This window comes from Mustela lutreola, chromosome 12 (genome assembly GCF_030435805.1).
Source record: "Mustela lutreola isolate mMusLut2 chromosome 12, mMusLut2.pri, whole genome shotgun sequence".
Classification (NCBI taxonomy): Eukaryota; Metazoa; Chordata; class Mammalia; order Carnivora; family Mustelidae; genus Mustela; species Mustela lutreola.
In genome coordinates this window covers 94,887,796-94,911,177 of record NC_081301.1, presented here as the reverse complement: position 1 = coordinate 94,911,177, position 23,382 = coordinate 94,887,796, and the positions used below count along the sequence as shown (strand labels likewise).

Genomic DNA, 23,382 nt, shown 5'->3' with positions numbered 1-23,382 from the left:
TAACGATTTTTTACTAGTTTATCTAATATATATATTTTTTCTTTTTTATATTTTTTTAGGTGTTCTTTTTTTAAAAATTCTTTTCTTTTCTTTTCTTTTTTCTTTTTTCTTTCTTTCTTCCTTTTTGAACCTCTTTTTATTCCCTTTCTCCCCCCTCACGATTTTGGATCTCTTCTAATTTGGTTAAAGCATATTTTCCTGGGGTTGTTGCCACCCTTTTAGTATTTTACTTGCCCCTTCATATACTCTTATCTGGACAAAATGACAAGACGGAAAAATTCAACACAAAAAAAAAGAACAAGAGGCAGTACTGAAGGCTAGGGACCTAATCACTATAGACATTGGTAATGTGTCAGATCTAGAGTTCAGAATGACAATTCTCAAGGTTCTAGCCGGGCTCGAAAAAGGCATGGAAGATATTAGAGAAACCCTCTCGAGAGATATAAAAGCCCTTTCTGGAGAAATAAAAGAACTAAAATCTAACCAAGTTGAAATCAAAAAAGCTATTAATGAGGTGCAATAAAAAATGGAGGCTCTCACTGCTAGGATAAATGAGGCAGAAGAAAGAATTAGTGATATAGAAGACCAAATGACAGCGAATAAAGAAGCTGAGCAAAAGAGGGACAAACAGCTACTGGACCACGAGGGGAGAATTCGAGAGATAAGTGACACCATAAGACGAAACAACATTAGAATAATTGGGATTCCAGAAGAAGAAGAAAGAGAGAGGGGAGCAGAAGGTATACTCAAGAGAATTATTGGGGAGAATTTCCCCAATATGGCAAAGAGAACGAGCATCAAAATTCAGGAGGTTCAGAGAACGCCCCTCAAAATCAATAAGAATAGGCCCACACCCCGTCACCTAATAGTAAAATTTACAAGTCTCAGTGACAAAGAGAAAATCCTGAAAGCAGCCCAGGAAAAGAAGTCTGTAACATACAATGGTAAAAATATTAGATTGGCAGCTGACTTATCCACAGAGACCTGGCAGGCCAGAAAGAGCTGGCATGATATTTTCAGAGCACTAAGCGAGAAAAACATGCAGCCAAGAATACTATATCCAGCTAGACTATCATTGAAAATAGAAGGAGAGATTAAAAGCTTCCAGGACAAACAAAAACTGAAAGAATTTGCAAACACCAAACCAGCTCTACAGGAAATATTGAAAGGGGTCCTCTAAGCAAAGAGAGAGCCTACAAGTGGTAGATCAGAAAGAAACAGAGACCATATACAGTAACAGTCACCTTACAGGCAATACAATGGCACTAAATTCATATCTCTCAATTGTTACCCTGAATGTTAATGGGCTAAATGCCCCTGTCAAAAGACACAAGGTATCAGAATGGATAAAAAAACAAAACCCATCTATATGTTGCCTCCAAGAAACTCATTTTAAGCCCGAAGACACCTCCAGATTTAAAGTGAGGGGGTGGAAAAGAATTTACCATGCTAATGGACATCAGAAGAAAGCAGGAAAGGCAATCCTTATATCAGATCAATTAGATTTTAAGCCAAAGACTATAATAAGAGATGAGGAAGGACACTATATCATACTCAAAGGGTGTGTCCAACAAGAAGATTTAACAATTTTAAATATCTATGCCCCCAACATGGGAGCAGCCAACTATATAAACCAATTAATAACAAAATCAAAGAAACACATCAACAATAATACAATAATAGTAGGGGACTTTAACACTCCCCTCTCTGAAATGGACAGATCATCCAAGCAAAAGATCAGCAAGGAAATAAAGGCCTTAAACGACACACGGGACCAAATGGACATCACAGATATATTCAGAACATTTCATCCCAAAGCAACAGAATACACATTTTTCTCTAGTGCACATGGAACATTCTCCAGAATAGACCACATCCTCGGTCTTAAATCAGGACTCAACCGATATCAAAAGATTGGGATCATTCCCTGCATATTTTCAGACCACAATGCTCTAAAGCTAGAACTCAACCACAAAAGGAAGTTTGAAAATAACCCAAATACATGGAGACTAAACAGCATCCTTTTAAAGAATGAATGGGTCAACCGGGAAATTAAAGAAGAATTGAAAAAAATCATGGAAACAAATGATAATGAAAATACAACGGTTCAAAATCTGTGGGACACAACAAAGGCAGTCCCGAGAGGAAAATATATAGCGGTACAAGCCTTTCTCAAGAAACAAGAAAGGTCTCAGGTACACAACCTAACCCTACACCTAAAGGAGCTGGAGAAAGAACAAGAAACCCTAAGCCCAGCAGGAGAAGAGAAATCATAAAGATCAGAGCAGAAATCAATGAAATAGAAACCAAAAAAACAATAGAACAAATCAACGAAACTAGGAGCTGGTTCTTTAAAAGAATTAATAAAATTGATAAACCCCTGGCCCAACTTATCAAAAAGAAAAGAGAAAGGACCCAAATAAATAAAATCATGAATGAAAGAGGAGAGATCACAACTAACACCAAAGAAATACAAACTATTATAAGAACATACTATGAGCAACACTACACCAATAAATTTGACAATCTGGAAGAAATGGATGCATTCCTAGAAACATATAAACTACCACAACTGAACCAGGAAGAAATAGAAAGCCTGAACAGACCCATAACCAGTAAGGAGATTGAAACAGTCATTAAAAATCTCCGAACAAACAAAAGCCCAGGGCCAGATGGCTTCCCGGGGTAATTCTACCAAACATTTAAAGAAGAACTAATTCCTATTCTCTTGAAACTGTTCCAAAAAATAGAAATGGAAGGAAAACTTCCAAACTCATTTTATGAGGCCAGCATCACCTTGATCCCAAAACCAGACAAGGATCCCACCAAAAAAGAGAGCTATAGACCAATATCCTTGATGAACACAGATGCGAAAATTCTTAACAAAATACTAGCCAATAGGATTCAACAGTACATTAAAAAGATTATTCACCACGACCAAGTGGGATTTATTCCAGGGCTGCAAAGTTGGTTCAACATCCGCAAATCAGTCAATGTGATACAACACATCAATAAAAGAAAGAACAAGAATCATATGATACTCTCAATAGATGCTGAAAAAGCATTTGACAAAGTACAGCATCCCTTCCTGATCAAAACTCTTCAAAGTGTAGGAACAGAGGGCACATACCTCAATATCATCAAAGCCATCTATGAAAAACCCACCACAAATATCATTCTCAATGGAGAAAAACTGAAAGCTTTTCCGCTAAGGTCAGGAACACGGCAGGGATGCCCATTATCACCACTGCTATTCAACATAGTACTAGAGGTCCTAGCCTCAGCAATCAGACAACAAAAGGAAATTAAAGGCATCCAAATCGGCAAAGAAGAAGTCAAATTATCACTCTTCGCAGATGATATGATACTATATGTGGAAAACCCAAAAGACTCCACTCCAAAACTGCTAGAACTTATACAGGAATTCAGTGAAGTGTCAGGATATAAAATCAATGCACAGAAATCAGTTGCATTTCTCTACACCAACAGCAAGACAGAAGAAAGAGAAATTAAGGAGTCAATCCCCTTTACAATTGCACCCAAAACCATAAGATACCTAGGAATAAACCTAACCAAAGAGACACAGAATCTATACTCAGAAAACTATAAAGTACTCATGAAAGAAATTGAGGAAGACACAAAGAAATGGAAAAATGTTCCATGCTCCTGGATTCGAAGAATAAATATTGTGAAAATGTCTATGCTACCTAAAGCAATCTACACATTTAATGCAATTCCTATCAAAGTACCATCCATCTTTTTCAAAGAAATGGAACAAATAATTCTAAAATTTATATGGAACCAGAAAAGACCTCGAATAGCCAAAGGGATATTGAAAAAGAAAGTCAACGTTGGTGGCATCACAATTCCGGACTTCAAGCTCTATTACAAAGCTGTCATCATCAAGACAGCATGGTACTGGCACAAAAACAGACACATAGATCAATGGAACAGAATAGAGAGCCCAGAAATAGACCCTCAACTCTATGGTCAACTAATCTTCGACAAAGCAGGAAAGAATGTCCAATGGAAAAAAGACAGCCTCTTCAATAAATGGTGCTGGGAAAATTGGACAGCCACATGCAGAAAAATGAAATTGGACCATTTCCTTACACCACACACAAAAATAGACTCAAAATGGATGAAGGACCTCAATGTGTGAAAGGAATCCATCAAAATCCTTGAGGAGAACACGGGCAGCAACCTCTTCGACCTCAGCCGCAGCAACATCTTCCTAGGAACAACACAAAAGGCAAGGGAAGCAAGGGCAAAAATGAACTATTGGGATTTCATCAAGATCAAAAGCTTTTGCACAGCAAAGGAAACAGTTCACAAAATCAAAAGACAACTGACAGAATGGGAGAAGATATTTGCAAACGACATATCAGATAAAGGACTAGTGTCCAGAATCTATAAAGAACTTAGCAAACTCAACACCCAAAGAACAAATAATCCAATCAAGAAATGGGCAGAGGACACGAACAGACATTTCTGCAAAGAAGACATCCAGATGGCCAACAGACACATGAAAAAGTGCTCCATATCACTCGGCATCAGGGAAATACAAATCAAAACCACAATGAGATATCACCTCACACCAGTCAGAATGGCTAAAATCAACAAGTCAGGAAATGACAGATGCTGGCGAGGATGCGGAGAAAGGGGAACCCTCCTACACTGTTGGTGGGAATGCAAGCTGGTGCAGCCACTCTGGAAAACAGCATGGAGGTTCCTCAAAATGTTGAAAATAGAACTGCCCTATGACCCAGCAATTGCACTACTGGGTATGTACCCTAAAGATACAAACGTAGTGATCCAAAGGGGCACGTGCACCCGAATGTTTATAGCAGCAATGTCCACAATAGCCAAACTATGGAAAGAACCTAGATGTCCATCAACAGATGAATGGATCAAGAAGATGTGGTATATATACACAATGGAATACTATGCAGCCATCAAAAGAAATGAAATCTTGCCACTTGCGACAACATGGATGGAACTAGAGCATATCATGCTTAGCGAAATAAGTCAAGAAGAGAAAGACAACTATCATATGATCTCCCTGATATGAGGAAGTGGTGATGCAACATGGGGGCTTAAGTGGGTAGGAGAATAATCAATGAATCAAGATGGGATTGGGAGGGAGACAAACCATAAGTGACTCTTAATCTCACAAAACAAACTGAGGGTTGCTGGGGGGAGGGGGTTTGGGAGAAGGGGGTGGGATTATGGACATTGGGGAGGGTATGTGCTTTGGTGAGTGCTGTGAAGTGTGTAAGCCTGGCGATTCACAGACCTGTACCCCTGGGGATAAAAATATATGTTTATAAAAAATAAAAAATTAAAAAAAAATATGGTAGTGCAATCCATGGAGCAGAATATTAGGAAACTCAATAAAAAGAATTAATGCAAAAGTGTGTGGCTTGAATAAACTTTTCACATTATATGTTTCCATGATAAATGCAAGAAGCATAAAATATGATTCTAATATATAAAATAATAACCTCAAAATCCTAATGACTGTGTATAGGAAGGAGGGGGATTATGTCTCCATATATAATATGATGTATTTATATGATCAAGGAAAAAATAATAGAAGGATACACAAGAGATTACAGCCTCAGTTACTAATATGGGACAAAGAAAAGAATGGTTAAAAGTACAGTAGAGAAAAAATTTTAAAAATCTCTGGGTCCAGGGATCAAGCACCGTATCAGGCTTTCTGCTCAGCAGAAAGGGAGCCTGCTTTCTCCCACCCCCTGCCTGCCTTTCTGCCTTCTCTCTGTCAAATAAATAAATAAAATCTTTTAAAAAAGAGAGAGAGAGTCAAATGAAGTAAAGACTTCAATGAAGGCTTCTGAAGAGATAATGTATAAACTGAAAGCACATTAGGATTTAGTTATTCTATGTAATTGTAAGCAGAATACATAAAATGTATATATTCATAAAGGATCTGCTGTAAATGCTCCTGAAGCTAAAATAGCTAAATAGAAAAGAAAAGAGAGGAGTTATACAGCATAGAACTACAGACAGGAGGAGCATATAATCTGGCTGGACCAAGACAGGTTTGGTTTGTCTGCTGTGCCAGCATAATCATTAATAGCCTATCTTTTCACCTCGAAAGGATCCCAGTTTAAACAGTGATAATCTATATACCATTAGCTTAGAGTCTGATATGAGTCAAGTCTGAGCTCGGCCATTTACTAGCTAGGTAAACTTGTGGTAGTTAATCTAAGCTTATACTTCATCAACTAAGATTAAGGACAGAAAACTGAGTTCATAAGATAGTTGGAAGGATAAAATGCTATAATCTGAATAAAGCACTTGGCAAAGTACATGGCATATAATATGGGTTCCACTGTAAAGATCCCAAGAGTATATCCTAACCGGGCTTCATAAACTGCATAAATAAATAAATAGGGTTTTTTGTTCTCTCTAACTGAATAAGCTAGAATGAGCCATACCAGTACTTTTCAAAATTTAATGTTTATCCCTATAACAACCTGGAGACTGTCTTTTGGCTTCCATGGTTTTTGCTGAAAACCTTGAAAAGCATGGTTTTGTTGAAAAAGATAATTTCTTACTCACCGATTCTGGGATGGGCCTGAGATACTGCATTTCTAACAACTTCCCTGGTGATACTGATACTACTAAACCGTGGACCAACAGATGGATTTAACAACACACAATATACTATAGAAGAGAGAATTAGACAACACAATAACAAGTCAACAGAAAGCACCCAAATTGAAGGACAAGAAAATAACAGAATGGAAATAACTGAAGAGAGTATAAAAGGCATTTAAGACCTGTCAAACAGACCTAATTTACATGTAACTGAATAGCCCAGAATTTTCCAAAGCTAAACAGATACTGATCTACAAATTCAGCAAGATCAGAGAGCCCAAAGCAAAATAAAGACAAAGAAAACAACATATAGGTACACCACAATCAAACTGCTAAAGATGAACAACAGAAAGAAAAATCTTAAAAGTAACCAGAGTGTAGAAACATATTCCCTTCAAAGGAGAAATAAAAGATTAATAGGTAGCTTTTCAACAAGAACCAGAGAAGCCAAAAGACAATGAATGAATATGACATATTGAGAATACTGAATGAAAAAAAGCCAACCAGAAATTCTATGCCCTGTGACAATACCTTTCAAAAAAGAAATCAGAAAGAAAAGACATTCTCAGATAAGTAAGAGCTGAAGGTATCAGTCACCTGCAAACCTGTGATACAGAAATACTAAAAGGAGTTCTTTAAGCTGTAGGAAAATGATGTCAGGTGGAAGCATGGGAAAGAATAAATAACAAAGGAAAGAGTAAATACAAAAGAATTACTATTAAAGCAACAATAATATAAGTGCCCTGTGGGGTTTATGATGTCTACAGAAATAATACATATGATACCAATAGTACCAAAAGTGAGGGACGCCTGGGTGGCTCAGTTGGTTAAGCGGCTGCCTTCGGCTCAGGTCATGATCCGGGCGTCCTGGGATCGAGTCCCACATCGGGCTCCTTGCTTGGCAGGGAGCCTGCTTCTCCCTCTGCCTCTGCCTGCCACTCTGTCTGCCTGTGCTTGCTCTCGCTTCTCTCTCTATGACAAATTTAAAAAAAAAAAAAAAAAAAAAATCTTTAAAAAATAAAAAAAATAAAATAAAATAAAAAAAATAGTACCAAAAGTGAAAAGAAGTACATGGAGTTAAACTGCTCTCAAGTTCTTGAATTGTTTAGAAAATTAAAACATACTAGCTTAAGATTGTAATAAGCCAAAAATGTACATTGTGGTATCTAGGATAATTCTAAAAGAACAGTACAAAAACTCTAACACAAAATCTAATAAAAGGATAAAAAAAATACAATCTCAAAAAAGAATAAGAAAGTTGGAAAACTCACAATTCCTGATTATAAAACTTTTTACAAAGCTATAATAATGCAGAGAGTATGGTACTGGCATTAAGATATATAGACACCAGAACTGAAAATCCAGAAACAAACCCACTCATGTATGGCCAAATGATACTTTGAAAGGGTTCTGAGACTACTGAGTGGGGAAATCATAGCCTCTTCATCAAATGGTGCTGGGATTTGAGTGTAGATATCCATTTGTTACTGGCTTTTTACACTTCCTATAATATTTACAAGGTTCATCCGTATTGTACCCTGTATTTGATACTATTTAGCTGAATATTATTCAGTCATAAAAGAATAATGTACTAATACATGGTACAACATAGACAAAACTTACAAACACTACACAAAATGGTAGAAGTCATTAACACACAGACATTCACATGCAAAAGAGTGACACTGCACTTCTACCTCAAACCAGCTGCAAAAACGAACTCAAACTGAAGCAAAACTACAACTATAAAGTTCCTGGAAGAAACTACAGGGGCAATTCTCCAAGAACTTGGATTTTTGCAATAGATTCTTAGATATGACACAAAAACACAAGCAACAACAACAAAAATAAATAAACAAGCTTTCATTAGAATGGAAAATCTTTGCTTCAAAGGACACTACCAGATCCAGACAGTGAAAAGACAAAACACAAAATGGGAGAAAAGACTTCCAAATTATATATTTGATAAAGGATCTGTATCTAGAAAATATAACTATTAACAACTCAACAACAAACAAACAAAAAACATTTAAAAAAGGGACAAATGATATGAATAGACATTTCTCCAAAGAAGATACATAAATTGCCAATAACCACTGCAATGATGCTCAAAAGAATTGGTAATCAGGAAAAAAAAATTAAAACTACAATAAGATACCATCTTATATCCATTTGAGTGGATATAAGTTTTAAAAGTCATATAACAACAACTGTCATTAGGGATGTTGAATAATCAGAACCCTGATGCATACTGGTATGAATAAAAAAATGGTGCAGCCACTTTGGAAAATACTCTGGTAGTTCCTCAAGAAGTTAAACAAAGAGTTACCATTTGACCCACAATTCCACTCCTGAGTATACACACAGAAATGAAATCATTTGTCCACGTTGTACACAACTCTGTATACAATGTTCACAAGAACATTATTCATGATAGACAAAGATCAAAACAGCCAAAATGTCCAGCAAATGATCAACAGTTAAATCATACATTGCATTATCCATACAGTAGCATATTATCAAGTCATAAAAGAATGAAGTACTGACAGATGGTACAGTATGGATGAACTTCACAAAAACTGCATGAGTAGAATATTCTGGAGTTTCTCTTCAAATCATAAAAATCTTTCAACTTTTACTAAAGATTTTCATGGCAATCAGCTATCATATGAGTATAAGAAGTTAGTAACAAAGGGTCACCTATTATATGACCCCATCTATATGAAATATCTAGACAAACAAATGAGACAGAATATAGATTAAGGGATGCCTGAGGCTGGAGAGGGATGAGGGGATTTGACAGTGATAGTCAATAGTCAAAGATTCTTTGGGGGTGAAAAAGTGTTCTAAAATTGACTGGTGATACTAAAAAATCACTGAGATGTACCCTTTCTAAAAATATGAAATATGGATCATTTATCAGTAAAACTTTTTCAAAAAAACACAATGAGATACCACTTCACACCCACCAGTGTCATTCATCAGAAAGACCGGTAATAACAAGTGTTGATCAGGACACAGAAAAACTGGGACATTCATACACTGGTGGTAGAAATGTAAAATGATTTAGGTGCCCAGAAAATATTCTGGTGGTTCCTCAAAACGTTAAGCACAAAGTCACAGTATGACTCAGGAATTCAACAAACTGTCACCAAAAAAACCACATATGGCATGATTCCACTTATATGAAATGTTCCAAATAAAGAAATTCTTAGAGAAATAAGTATATTTGTTGTTGGGAGCTGGGAAAGAAATGGGAAATGATTTCTGATGGGTAAGAGGTTTCTTTCTGGGGGTGGAAAACTGATATGATAGTTGCATGGCTCTGTGAATGTACTAGAAACATTGGATTAATGAAAGAAGAAGAAAGAAAAGGAGGGGATCTCAAAAGCAGCTAAGTAAACCACCCACCAATTACCTAACCTTGTGCCAGAAAAAAGTCCATCACTATTTAAAGAATACAACAAAATCCAGCAGGTAACAATGAAAATTGAAAATATACATTACAATACCCAGCATCCAATAAAAAATTGTAGGCATTCAAAAAAGCAGGAAAATATGACCTATAACCAGAAGAAACATCAATCAGTAGAAGGATACCTATAAATGATAGATAAATCAGGTACTGTAATATATTCCCTCTAGCAAAGAAGGTAGCACAAAACACAAACATGATGAGGCAATGGAAATTACTAAAAAGCAATACAAATAAAACTTCTAGAGTAAAAGCTGCAGAAAAAATAAAGATAAGGAGACATAAAGACATAGCGACAGAAACCTACCATTTTGCCCCGGACCCCAAAATTCACATCCTTTCACATTCAAAATATATTCACTCCATCCCAGCAGTCACCCAAATCTTAACTCATTCCAGCATCAACTCAAAACTCTGAAGTTCAAAGACTCATCTGAATACCAACTAAATCATATTTGGGTGAGACTCAAGGTACCATTCATTCATCTTTAAGCAAACTGCCCTCCAGCTCTGAATCTATGAAACTGAACAATTTAAATGCTTCCAAAATATGACAGGACAGCCATAAGATAGACTTTTCTGTTCCAAAAGGAAGAAGAAAAAAAGGAATTACAGTCCCAAGCAAGTCTAAAACCCAACAGGGAAAATTCTATCAGATCCAAGGCTTGAGAATAATCCTCTTTGACATGACAATCTGTTCTCCCAGCCCACTAGGGCAGAGGTCTTGCCTACAGGACACACTGGGACAAGGTTTCTGTCCTTGTTTACCAGAGGTTGGCCCCAAAACTCCCGGCTGCCCAGCCCCTATGGATTTGGGGCTCCATCCTTTGAAACCTAGGTGGAGACAGCCATTCTCACTGGGCCTATGTACTCTCCCCTGCTGCAAACAACACACTCCATCAAAGTTTGCTGTCTGAACCGTATGGTGGGCAGCTGCTGCACCAGGCACTTACGGAGCTGCACCTGGGGCAACCGAGGAGCTCAGCGCCTGCAGAGCCCTCACTGTGAGGCAGCACCAGGTAGCATGCAGGTCTCCAAGCTCTAGCAGCTCTTCTTTGAAAGCACACTGCCATATAAGCATTTTAAAAAATAAAAAATAATACATTATACCTGCACATTGTATTATAGGAGCATAAATGAAGTGATAATCTATTAAAAAAGAAGAAAATAATTTTTAAAAAATATTTACCACAAGCTTTAGAAGCAGCAACACAGATTTCTTCTGCAACATACTCCCCAGTTGGAAACTTCAGATACTCTCCTTCAGCTTTCTCAAGAGAATGGTAAAGATACACCTGTAGGAGTGGATCTATTTGCTTCACCGGATTAGCATTTCCAGGAACATCACCGTTCTGATGTACAGGGGATACGGACGTTCCTTCCATTTCTGTCATTGTAAGGCAAGCCATCCCCACACAGAGTTTTTTTCAGAACATTTGCCTGTTAAGAAAAAAAACAGTAAGTTACAAAATGAAGTGATACTGATAAGGCATCCCTCATATATAAAGAAGGCTTCCCCGAAAGCAGTGACTTTGCTAAATTCATTAACTAAATAAATACTGTATACTACTATACAAAGCATAGTGAGAGAAATTGAGATTATAAACTTCCTGTGGACAAGGACCATAAAGCTGAAGTTTACAATTTAACTGAGGAAACATAATACAGATATGTAATATTAACCAAACAAACAAACAAACAAAAAAAAACATAAAGCTGAAGTTTACAATTTAACTGAGGAAACATAATACAGATATGTAATATTAACCAAACAAACACAGGACAGAAGAGATCCCACTAGGCAACATAAATTCTCAACAAATGAATTACTATGACAATTGCTTATTGGGTGTCTGCAGGGGGTAAATCACATTTCAAACTGTGTTAAAACTGATGAGTTTTATTAGAGAGGTCACATTTAAAACTGATTCTGTACAACAGACTGGATTTGTATGAATGAGAGAGTAGAACTGTGCTGAGAAGTAGGAAGGTATAAGATCAATTCTCATTTACTGGCCTGAAGTACAGTATTTGAGAAGTTATGCCATTTAAGAAAGGATTTAAAAAAAAAAAAAAGATATTTGTGGAAAATTGCAACTACATACCCAAAAAACATTTTTCCTTCCTTCTTGATATAGCCCAGTTTTGTTGGGGAGAGCAACATATCCCCAAAGAACTGTACTTTCCCGCAGATGGATAGCCCCGTGAACCAGTTTCAAGAAATGAGATTTAAGTGGAGGTTACTGGGTGGTACTTCTAGGAGCCTTCCTTAAAAGGAAGTTGACTTGGCTTCCCTTTTTGCCTTTTGCTTTTCCCCTTTCATTTTCTTCCTACCTGCCTCTGAGCATAAATACCGGGTAGGGCAGTCACTTTAAAACCATGGAGCAACCAGGAAGGAAATGCCAAGAGAATAAAAGACCTAGCAAACTTAAGCATCCAAATCAATGTCAAGAATCACCTATCTACCACCAGACATCTTATTATTTGTAAATGAATGCAATCCTAATTGCTATAGTGCAATATTAAGAAAAATCTGAGTATCGGATCAAAGAACTTAAGAGGCACCTGGCTGGCTCAATGGGTAGGGCATGCGACTCAATCTCAGGGTCGTGAGTTCAAGCCCCACATTGGGCATGAAGCCTACTTAAGAATAAATATACAAATAAATAGATCAGATCAAAGAAATTAAACTTTATCCTACAGTCAATGATGAATTAGAAAGTTGAAACCAGAAACAGTTAAAAGGCGACTGCAATAGTCCAAGGAGAAGTAAGATCCTGAAGTGAAACTTTAATAGTTGAATGATGAATGGTAATGTAACAGTAAGAATTCATGCAACTTGGTAATTAACTGAATATAGAAGAAGACAGGAGTCCAGTTATGGGATGAATAAGTCCCAGGAATAAAAGACACAGCACAGGGAACATAGTAATACTGTAATAGTGTACAATAGTATAGTATAGTATACTATATACTGTACTATACTATACTATTATACTATAGTATAGTATAATAGTGTTGATGGCTACACTTGTGAGCACAGCATAATGTATAGAGATGCTGAATCTCTATACTGTACACCTGATACTAATGCAACACTGTACTATACTATACTAAAAACTGTACTAAAAAAATGTTTTTAAATCCAGGAGTAAAACACAGTGAGAATATTTCAGGTTTAGATGGTGTGACTATTTCAGGTTTATGAGATCTATAATACCATTAATGGAAATGAGAAAATGAAGACTTTGCCCCTTGACCTGGCAGGTAAGGAGAATCAAGACTGCTGCTTTACACACTTTTGTTTGGAAATGAAGCAGGGCAATTACACAAGCATCTAGCTAGCAGCTAAACATGAGACTGACATCAGAAAGAGCTAAAAATCTCACAATCTTTCCCACAGATGTACTCATTTAACTCATGAGCAGAGCCATGTGAAGGAAGAAGGGGAAAACAACAGCAAACAGACAGCATACAGCATTTACTGAGTGCCAAGCACCATACTAAGTTTAGACATTAAAGGAAAAGAGAAATGATGATTAAGTGAAGTGCAAGGTGAACTTCAGCTCTGTATCTAACTATAAGGACCTTATTAAATTAGAGAAAACACTAGAGTTTAATACTTAGTTCTTCAAATAACTGGGGACTTCCAGTGACTAGAGAAACGAGAAACAAGAAACTGGCAATTATTAAAACCACAAGATTTGTGAAGTCTACCTGCAACTGGATACACAAATTCAAACAATTTTAATTTGTTCAAAAATAAAAATTTTTATAAATTTTCTTTTAATTATTATACTCTTTTTTTAAACAGAGAACGGCATCTAAAATGAACTCTTAGCCATTAAGGGGCAAATTTGCAATCATTTCATCAATTTGTCCTCACCATTGTTTTGGATCCTATGCTTTCCTTCTGGACTTTTTTTTCTGCTGAAGTGTGTCTTTTAGTAGGTCTCTCAGTGAGGCCCTAACGATTTTTAAGTTTTAGTCTTTGATTGAAAAAAATATTTTTCCCACCATACTAAAATATAATTGACAAAACTGGAACATACTTAGAGTATACAACATAATGATTTACATTGTATACACTGTGAAATGATTCCCCAGCACTGAGTTCGCACATCCTGTCACCTCATGAAGGTACTTTTTATACCCCAGTGAGGACATTTAATTTCTGTTCCCTTAGAAAATGTCATTTATACAATACAATGTTCAGGACTATCGTCACCATGTTATATTTGATCTTCAAAACTTATCTACCTTATAACTGAAAATCTATAGCCTTTTACCAATTTCTCCCAAATCCCAGTCCTTAGCAAGACTTTTCTACCTGTTTCTTAGAGTTAGACTATTTTTTAATTACACATGTAAGTGGTACCATGCAGTATTTGTCATTCTAACTTATTTTACTTGCCCCTGAGGTTTCTCCATGTTGTTGCAAATAATGTGTATTCCTTTTTTTTAAGGCTGAATACTCCTCCTGTGTGTGTGTGTGTGTGTGTGTGTGTGTACACATACATACTTACTTCTTCCTATTTGGATGCTTTTGATATCCTACACAAACCCATACAATCTACTACTAATAATTACAAACACTAGAACAAACTATCCTTAAAAAACACTGAAGATATTTACAAGCAAACAAAAGCAGACAGCAACGGAAGGAGATATGACCCTTGACCAAAGGAAAAACACTGAATGAGGTCCATATTCTTCCACCTTTTATCCTGAAGAACTACAAAGTCTTTGTAGTGCCCAAGTGGTTGCTGGAAAAGAGGACAGAGTTCTTATACAAAGTTGTAGCCTTATTGGCTGGAAGAATCAAGGAAGTTGCTAAATCAGAAAGAAATCAAAGGCAGAAATCCTGGGGGAAAAGAGGGGCTGATTCCTGAAACCCCCTGCATGGGATGAAAACCCAAAAAGCCCAAGGAGAGGCAATAACTAGGAACCTAAAAGAAATAGGAAGAGATTTCATTAGCTACCTGGTCCTGGGGAATCAGAGTTTGAATGTAGAAGGAATTGGTAAATATCCCACCCTTTTCACTGAAACTCCAGAAAAGGCACATTTGAGGAATAGGAGCCACATACCAGAAGTAAGGACAAAACTGGATGAACAGTCCTAACAAAGCCTAACACAAAGCCCCACAGGGTGAACTACCTGCTACAACAAAGCTCTACACTTCAAAGAAAGACTGAAATCCACACTACCCAGGGTTTATACAAGATATCATCCACAACAGACAACTGTCAACTGAAACTTACTTAACATAAAGAAAAAATGTTATAGAGAGTCAAGAGATAAAATATGAAGAAAGGAATAACAGCAAATCCAAATGTTGAATTTATTTTATAAAATGTGTTCACTATGATACAAATGTAATAGACTCACATTAAAAGATAAATGCATGAAGATATAAAAAACCATATGACCTCTACAATACTGAGCAATCCAATACATGTAAACAAGACAGAAGAAATACTTGGAAAAATATTTGCTAAATTTTTTCTAAAATTGAGTATCTCAAACCACAAATACAAACAGTTCATATAGCCCCAATTTGTAAAAATCCGTATCTAGTTACACCATAATCAAACTGTTAAAAATCAAAGAGAAGGGGCGCCTGGGTGGCTCAGTGGGTTAAGCCACTGCCTTCGGCTCAGGTCATGATCTCGGGGTCCCGGGATCGAGTCCCACATCAGGCTCTCTGCTCAGCAGGGAGCCTGCTTCCTCCTCTCTCTCTCTGTCTGCCTCTCTGCCTACTTGTAATCTCTATCTGTCAAATAAATAAATAAAAATCTTTAAAAAAAAATCAAAGATAAAATCTGAAAAGTAGCCACATACATACAGGAGAGCCATGATAAAACTTACAACTGACATCTCAAAAACGACCTTTAAAATTTAAGATAAATATATTTTCAGATAAATGAATGCTGAGAGAACACATCACCAAAAACTGCCCCCAAACTTCAAGAAATGCTTAAAATAAAAAAGGTCTCTGGATTAAGGCAAATGATACCAGATGCAAACTTAGATTTGTAGAATGAAATGAAAAACTCAAAAATAGTAAATATGTGGGTAAGTGTAACATCCTATTTTTCTTTCTTTTCTTCAATTTTTAAAAAGACAATAACAATTATTTAAAAGCATGATAATGGACAGTGAAATTTATAATAGATGTAAAAGCAAAAGAGATAACAACAATAGCCAAAAGGATGAAAAGGAGTAAAATGTACATGTGACAAAATTCATGAGAGCTTGGAAAAATAAGAAACAGGGCTATCAGCAAAATCAGAAATTTCAAAGAACTGATGGAAGATAAAAAGTAGATAGGAACAGATGACAGACACAACAGAATGGAGTATTTATTTAAAATACATATAGAAGGGGGTATTTAAAAATAGTCTGCATACACATACAAATAGCATAAATATGGAGTGATAAGGATCATCACATATTAGAGGTGAAGGGGGACAGGAAGAACGCATAAAAGAGGAGGGCCAAAATGAGCAGCAAAACAGCGGACTCCAGATGAAACAACATAATACAGGGAAGAGAGTGTTTTTTTCTCCTTGGGATGAATACCTACCATTTACACTGACATGGATGGAACTGGGGGGTATTATGCTAAGTGAAATAAGCCAATCAGAGAAAGACAGTTATCATATGGTTTCATTCATATGTGGGATATAAGAAATAGTACAGAGGATCATAGGGGAGGGGAGGGAAAACTGAATGGAAGGAAATCAGAGAAGGAGAAAAACCATGAGACTCTTGACTCTAGGAAACAAACTGAGGGTTACAGAGGGGAGGTGAGTGGGGGCATGGGGTAACTGAGTTACGGACATTAAGGAGGGCACGTGATGTGATGAGCACTGGATGCTCTACACAACCATGAGTCATTGAACACTACATGTGACACTAATGATGTACTATATGTTGGCTAATTGAATTAAAATTTTAAAAAATACTCCTTGGTATCCTCAGAGAGATTCAGAATATTTTGAAAACATAAAGGATCATTAAAAAGTACCAGAGAATGAAAATAGTTAACCACAAAAAAATAATGACAATTCAGTGAAAACACTGAATAATACAGCAGAAAATATCAAATAATTTAGAAGACAAGTTCAAGACAAACTCCTGGTCTCCCAGATCAAAAGAGAGAAATATGAGCAAAAAAACTAAGAAAGGGGGAAATAATCAAGAAAGTCTAACTCTAAAAGTTCCATTAGGAAGAAAAAAGAACACAGACAAGAAAAAAACATTTAAAAATAGAAGAAGAAATTTCACTGGTACTAAACATGTCTAGGTTCACAGTAAAAGAATCTTCTGAGAGGAGATAAAGTTCAGTTTTAAAAACACTTTTACTGGGACGCCTGGGTGGCTCAGTTGGTTAAGCAGCTGCCTTCGGCTCAGGTCATGATCCCAGCGTCCAGGGATCGAGTCCCACATCGGGCTCCTTGCTCCGCAGGGAGCCTGCTTCTCCCTCTGACTCTTCCTTCCACTCTGTCTGCCTGTGCTCTCACTCGCTCTCTCTCTGACAAATAAATAAATAAAATCTTTTTAAAAAATAAATAAATAAATAAATAAAATAAAAACACTTTTACTGAAGCACCTGGGTGGCTCAGTGAGTTAAAGCCTCTGCCTTCAGCTCAGGTCATGATCCCAGAGTCCTGGGTTCGAGCCCGCATCAGGCTTTCTGCTTAGCGGGGAGCCTGCTTCCTCTCCTCTCTCTGCCTGCCTCTCTGCCTACTTGTGATCTCTGTCTGTCAAATAAATAAATAAAATCTCTTTTTAAAAAAATAAATAAATAAAATAAATAAAAACACTTTTATTTACACAGATAAAAAGAAACAGTCATAAAACCAAAGATAATAAGGAAGCTCTAAAAAAGTTCAAATTATTTTTCTTTCTTTACAATCTTGGGATGTAGTTACTTCTAACAAACAAAAAAATACACCTAGAATCTAGTGTATGAGTCTGTTCTAGTCACCTGTCTGATCATACTTTTTTTGTTGTTATTAAAGTCTTTTTAAATTTTCATCTTTAGTTACATTCTATCCTTTTGCTGTAATTAATTTATTTTAGTATATGCATAAATTTTTCTTTCTTTACAATCTTGAAATGTAGTTTAACTAACTGACCAAAATATACTCAGATATAGTATATTGCTCTGTTCTGTTCACCTGTCTGTATTTTTTTTCTTCTTTTGTCTTAATTTTCATTTTTACAGTTACAGTCTATCCTTTCATTGTATTTAATTTTATTTTTATACATATATAAGTTTTCCTATCATTACAATTTTGGGATCTAATTTTCTAATAAAATACACACAGAATCCAGTGTATTGCTCTGTTCTGTTCAACTGTCTGATTATAATCTCTCTCTTTAATTTTCTTTTTTTTTTTCAGTTTCAGGTCTCTGCTGAATTGTTTTATGTATATTTCTCTGGGGTCGTCATGGCCATTTTAGTATTCTGCTCTCTTGTTCATCTATTCTTATATGGACAAAATGACAAGATGGAAAAACTCACCTCAAAAAGAGAACAAGAGGCAGTTCTGACTGCTAGAGACCTAATCAGTATAAGATAAGTAAGATGTTGGAACTGTAGTTCAGAATAATGATTATAAGGATACTAGCTGCATTTGAAAAAAAGCACAGAAGACAACAGAGAACCCCTTTCTAGAGAAAGAAAACTAAAATCGAATCAAGTAGAAATTAAAAAGGCTATTAAAGAGATGCAATAAAAATGGAGGCTCTAACTGCAAGGATAAATGAGGCAGAAAAGAAAATTAGTAATATAGAAGACCAAATGATGGAAAATAAAGAACCTTAGAAAAAAAGAGAGAAACAATTACTTGAGATCACAAGGAGAGAATTCAAGAGATAACTGATACCATAAAACAAAACAATATTTGAAACACTTGGGATCGCAGAGGAAGGGCAGGGGGGTGGGGTGGAGAAGGTATACCAGAGCAAATTATAGCAGAGAACTGCCCTAACCTGGGAGAAGAAAAAGGCATTTAAGTCCAGGAGGCACAGAGAACACCCCCCCATCAAAATCAATAAAATAATTTAACACCCTGACATATAACAGTGAGTCTTGCAAATTTCAAAGATGAAGAGAAAATCCTGAAAACTGCTCTGGACAAGAGGTCCTTAACCTACAAGGGCAGAAATATAAGGCTGGCAACAGATCTGTTCACAGACACCTGGCAGGCCAGAAAGGATGGGCATGATATATTCAATGTGCTAAATGTGAAAAATATGCAGCCAAGAATACTTTACCCAGCAAGGCTACTGTTCAGAATAGGAGAAATAAGGAGCAGCCAAGACGAACAGAAACTAAAGGTATTTGTGAACATTAAACTACTGCAAGAAATATTAAAGGTGATCCTCTGAGCAGAGGATCTCTGAGTAGAGAATCCAAAAGTAACAAAGAACAGAAAGGAACAGAGATAATCTACAGGAACAGTGACTGTACAAATAATATAATAGCATGAAGTCGTATCTTTCACTATTCACTCTGAATGTAAATGGATTAAATGCTCCAATCAGAAGACACAGAGATTGATAGAATTAAAAAAAAAAAAAAAAAAAAAAAAAAACACACATCAAAATGCTGCTTACAAGAGACTAACTTTAGACCCAAAGACACCTCCAGACTGAAAGTGAGGGGGTTGGAGAACCATTTACCATGCCAATGGACATCAAAAGAAAACTTGAGTAGCCATCCTTATATCAGATATACTAGATTTTAAACCAAAGACTGTAATAAGATGAAGAAGGACACTATATCATAACAAAAGGGTCTATTCAACAAGAAGATCTAACAATTATAAATGTCTATGCCCCTAACTTGGGAGAAACAAAATATATAAACCACTTAATTATAAAATTAAAGAAACTAATTAATAACATTACAATAATAGTAGGGGACTTTAACACACCACTCACAGCAATGGACAGATAATGTAAGCAGAAAATCAACAAGGAAACAAGTGCTGTTAATGACACACTGGACCAGAAGAACGTCACAGATACATTCAGAGCATTTAATCCTAAAGCAGAATACACATTGTTCTTTTTTTTTTTTAATTTTTTAATTTTTTTATAAACATATTTTTATCCCCAGGGGTACAAGTCTGAGAATACACATTCTTTTTGAATGCACATGGAACATTCTCCAGAATAGACCACATACTGGGTCACAAATGAGATCTCAACTTATACAAAAAGACTGAGATTACACCATGCATATTTTAAGACCACAATGCTTTAAAACTTGAAGTCAACCACAAGAAAAATTTGAAAGAAACAAACATACATGGAGGCTAAAGAGCATCCTAATAAAGAATGAATGGGTCAACCAGGAAATTAAAGAAGAACTTTTTTTTTAACTTTGTTGTTAATATTTAATCTGCATCATTATATATTTTTTTCTTTTCAAAATTCCTTTTTTTTTTTTAAAGATTTTATTTATTTATTTGACAGAGAGAGATCACAGGTAGGTAGAGAGGCTGGCAGAGAGAGAAAGAGAGAGAGAGAGAGAGAGGGAAGCAGGCTCCCTGCTGAGCAGAGAGCCTGATGTGGGACTCGATCCCAGGATCCTGAGATCATGACCTGAGCCGAAGGCAGCGGCTTAACCCACTGAGCCACCCAGGTGCCCCTAAAGAAGAATTTTTTTAAAAATTCATGGAAACAAATGAAAATGAAAACGCAACTCTTCAAAATCTTTGAGATGAAGTAAAGGCAGTCCTAAAAAGGAAGTATATAGCAATACAAGCCTTTCTCAAGAAATAAGAAGACAGGGCGCCTGGGTGGCTCAGTGGGTTGAGCCGCTGCCTTCGGCTCAGGTCATGATCTCAGTATCCTGGGATCAAGTCCCGCATCGGGCTCTCTGCTCGGCAGGGAGCCTGCTTCCCTCTCTCTCTCTCTCTGCCTGCCTCTCCATCTACTTGTGATCTCTCTCTGTCAAATAAATAAATAAAATCTTTAAAAAAAAAAAAAAAAAGAAATAAGAAGACAAACCTAACCTTATACCTAAAGGAGCTGGAGAAAACAACAAATAAAGCCTAAACCCAGCAGGGGAAGAGAAATAATAAAGATCAGAGCTAAAATCAATGCAATAGAAACTAGAAGAAAAGGAGACCAAATCAACAAAACTAGGAACTGGTTCTTTGAAAATATTAATAAGATCGATAAACCCCTGGCCAGACTTACCAAAAAGAAAAGAGAAAGGACCCAAATAAATAAAATCATGAATGAAAGAGGAGAGATCATAACCAACAGCACAGAAGTACAATTATAAGAATATACTATGAGGGATGCCTAGATGGTTCAGTGGGTTAAAGCCTCTGCCTTCAACTCGGTTCATGGCCTCAGGGTCCTGGGATCGAGCCCCGCCATCAGGCTCTCTGCTCGGCAGGGAGCCTGCTTCCCCCACTCTCTCTGTCTGCGTCTCTGCTTACTTGTGATCTCTCTCTCTCTGTTAAATAAATAAATAAAATCTTAAAAAAAAAAAAGAAAGAAAAGAATATACTATGAGTAACTATATGACAAAAAGTAGGCAATCTAAAGAAATGGATTCATTCCTAGAGATGTATAAACTATAAAACTGAACCAGGAAAAAATAGAAAACCTGAACAGACCCATAATCAACAAGGAAATCGAAGCAGTAATCAAAAATCTCCCTTCGAACAAGAGTCCAGGGCTAGATGGCTTCCCAGGGGAATTCTACCAAACATTTAAAGCTGCTTCAAAAAATAGAAATGGAAGGAAAACTTCCAAACTCTTTCTATGAGGCCAGCATTACCTGATCCCCAAAACCAAAGACCCCATCAAAAAGAAGAATTATAGACCAATATCCCTGATGAACACAGCTGCCAAAATTCTAGCCAATAGGGTCCAATAGTACATTAAAAGGATTATTCACCTCAACCAAGGAGGATTTATTCCTGGGCTGCAAGGGTGGTTCAATATTTGCAAGTCAGTCAATGTGATATACTACATTAATAAAAGAAAGGACAAGAACCACATGATTCTCTCAATAGATGCAGAAAAAGCACTTGACAGAGTATAGCATCCTTTTCTTGACTAAAACTCTTCACAGTGTAGGGATAGAGAGAACATACCTCAATATCATAAAAGCCATATACAAAAAGCCCACAGCAAATACCACTCTCAATGGGGAAAAACTGAGAGCTTTCCCCCCCAAGATCAGGAACACAGCAGGGTTGCCCACTCTCGCCACTGTTGTTCAACATACTACTAGAGGTCCCAGCCTCAGCAACTAGACAAGAAAAAGAAATAAAAGGCATTCATATCGGCAAAGAAGAAGTCAAACTCTCACTCCTTGCAGACGACATTATACTCTATGTGGAAAACCCAAAACACTCTACCCTAAAATTGCTAGAACTCATACAGGAATTCAGCAAAGTGGCAGAATATAAACTCAATGGATAGAAGTCCGTCGCATTTCTATACCCTAACAATAAGATAGAAAGAAATTAAGGAGTTGCATTTATAGCTGCACCCAAAATCATAAGATACTTAGGAATAAACCTTACCAAAAAGGCAAAGGATCTGTACTCAGGAAACTATAAAACACTCATCAGTGAAATTGAGGAAGACACAAGGAAATGGAAAAATGTTTCATACTCATGGATTTGAAGAATAAATATTGTTAAAATGCCTATGCTACCAAGAACAATCTATACATTCAATTTAATCCCTATCAAAATACCATCAGCTTTTTTCACAGAGCTGGAACAGATAATCCTAAAATTTCTATGGAACCAGAAAAGACCCCAAATAGCCAAAATAAAAGCTCGCAGCATCACAATGCCAGAATTCAAGATGACTATTACAAAGCTATAGTCATCAAGACAGTATGGTACTGGCACAAAAACAGATACCTAGGTCAATGGAACAGAATAGAGAACCCAGAAATGGACCTTTCTCTATGGACAACTAATTTTTGACAAAGCAGGAAAGAATATCCACTGGAAAAAGACAGTCTCTTCAACAAATGTTGTTGGGAAAATTATGTGGACAGCCACATGCAGAAGAATGAAACTGCACCATTTCCTCACACCATACACAAAAACACTCAAAATGAATGAAAGCCCTAAATGGGAGACAGGAATCCATCAAAACAGCAACAGGCAGCAACCTCTGTGACCTTAGTTATGCAACTTCTTGCTAGACACATCTCCAAAGGCAAGGGAAACAAGCAAAAAAGAACTACTGGGACTTCATCAAGATATAAAGATTTTGC

General features: G+C 36.5%; 1 protein-coding gene across 1 annotated transcript in view; it reads right to left on the bottom strand.

Annotated features, from left to right (window-relative positions):
* The window catches only part of JAK2 (Janus kinase 2), a 140,076-nt gene that overhangs the window by 78,488 nt on the left and 38,206 nt on the right, over window positions 1-23,382 (bottom strand). Inside the window, exon 3 of the mRNA XM_059143324.1 lies at window positions 11,292-11,542. Coding sequence (XP_058999307.1) covers window positions 11,292-11,511 — 220 coding nt within the window. The 5' untranslated portion in view covers window positions 11,512-11,542. The remainder of the gene's footprint in view (window positions 1-11,291; window positions 11,543-23,382) is intronic.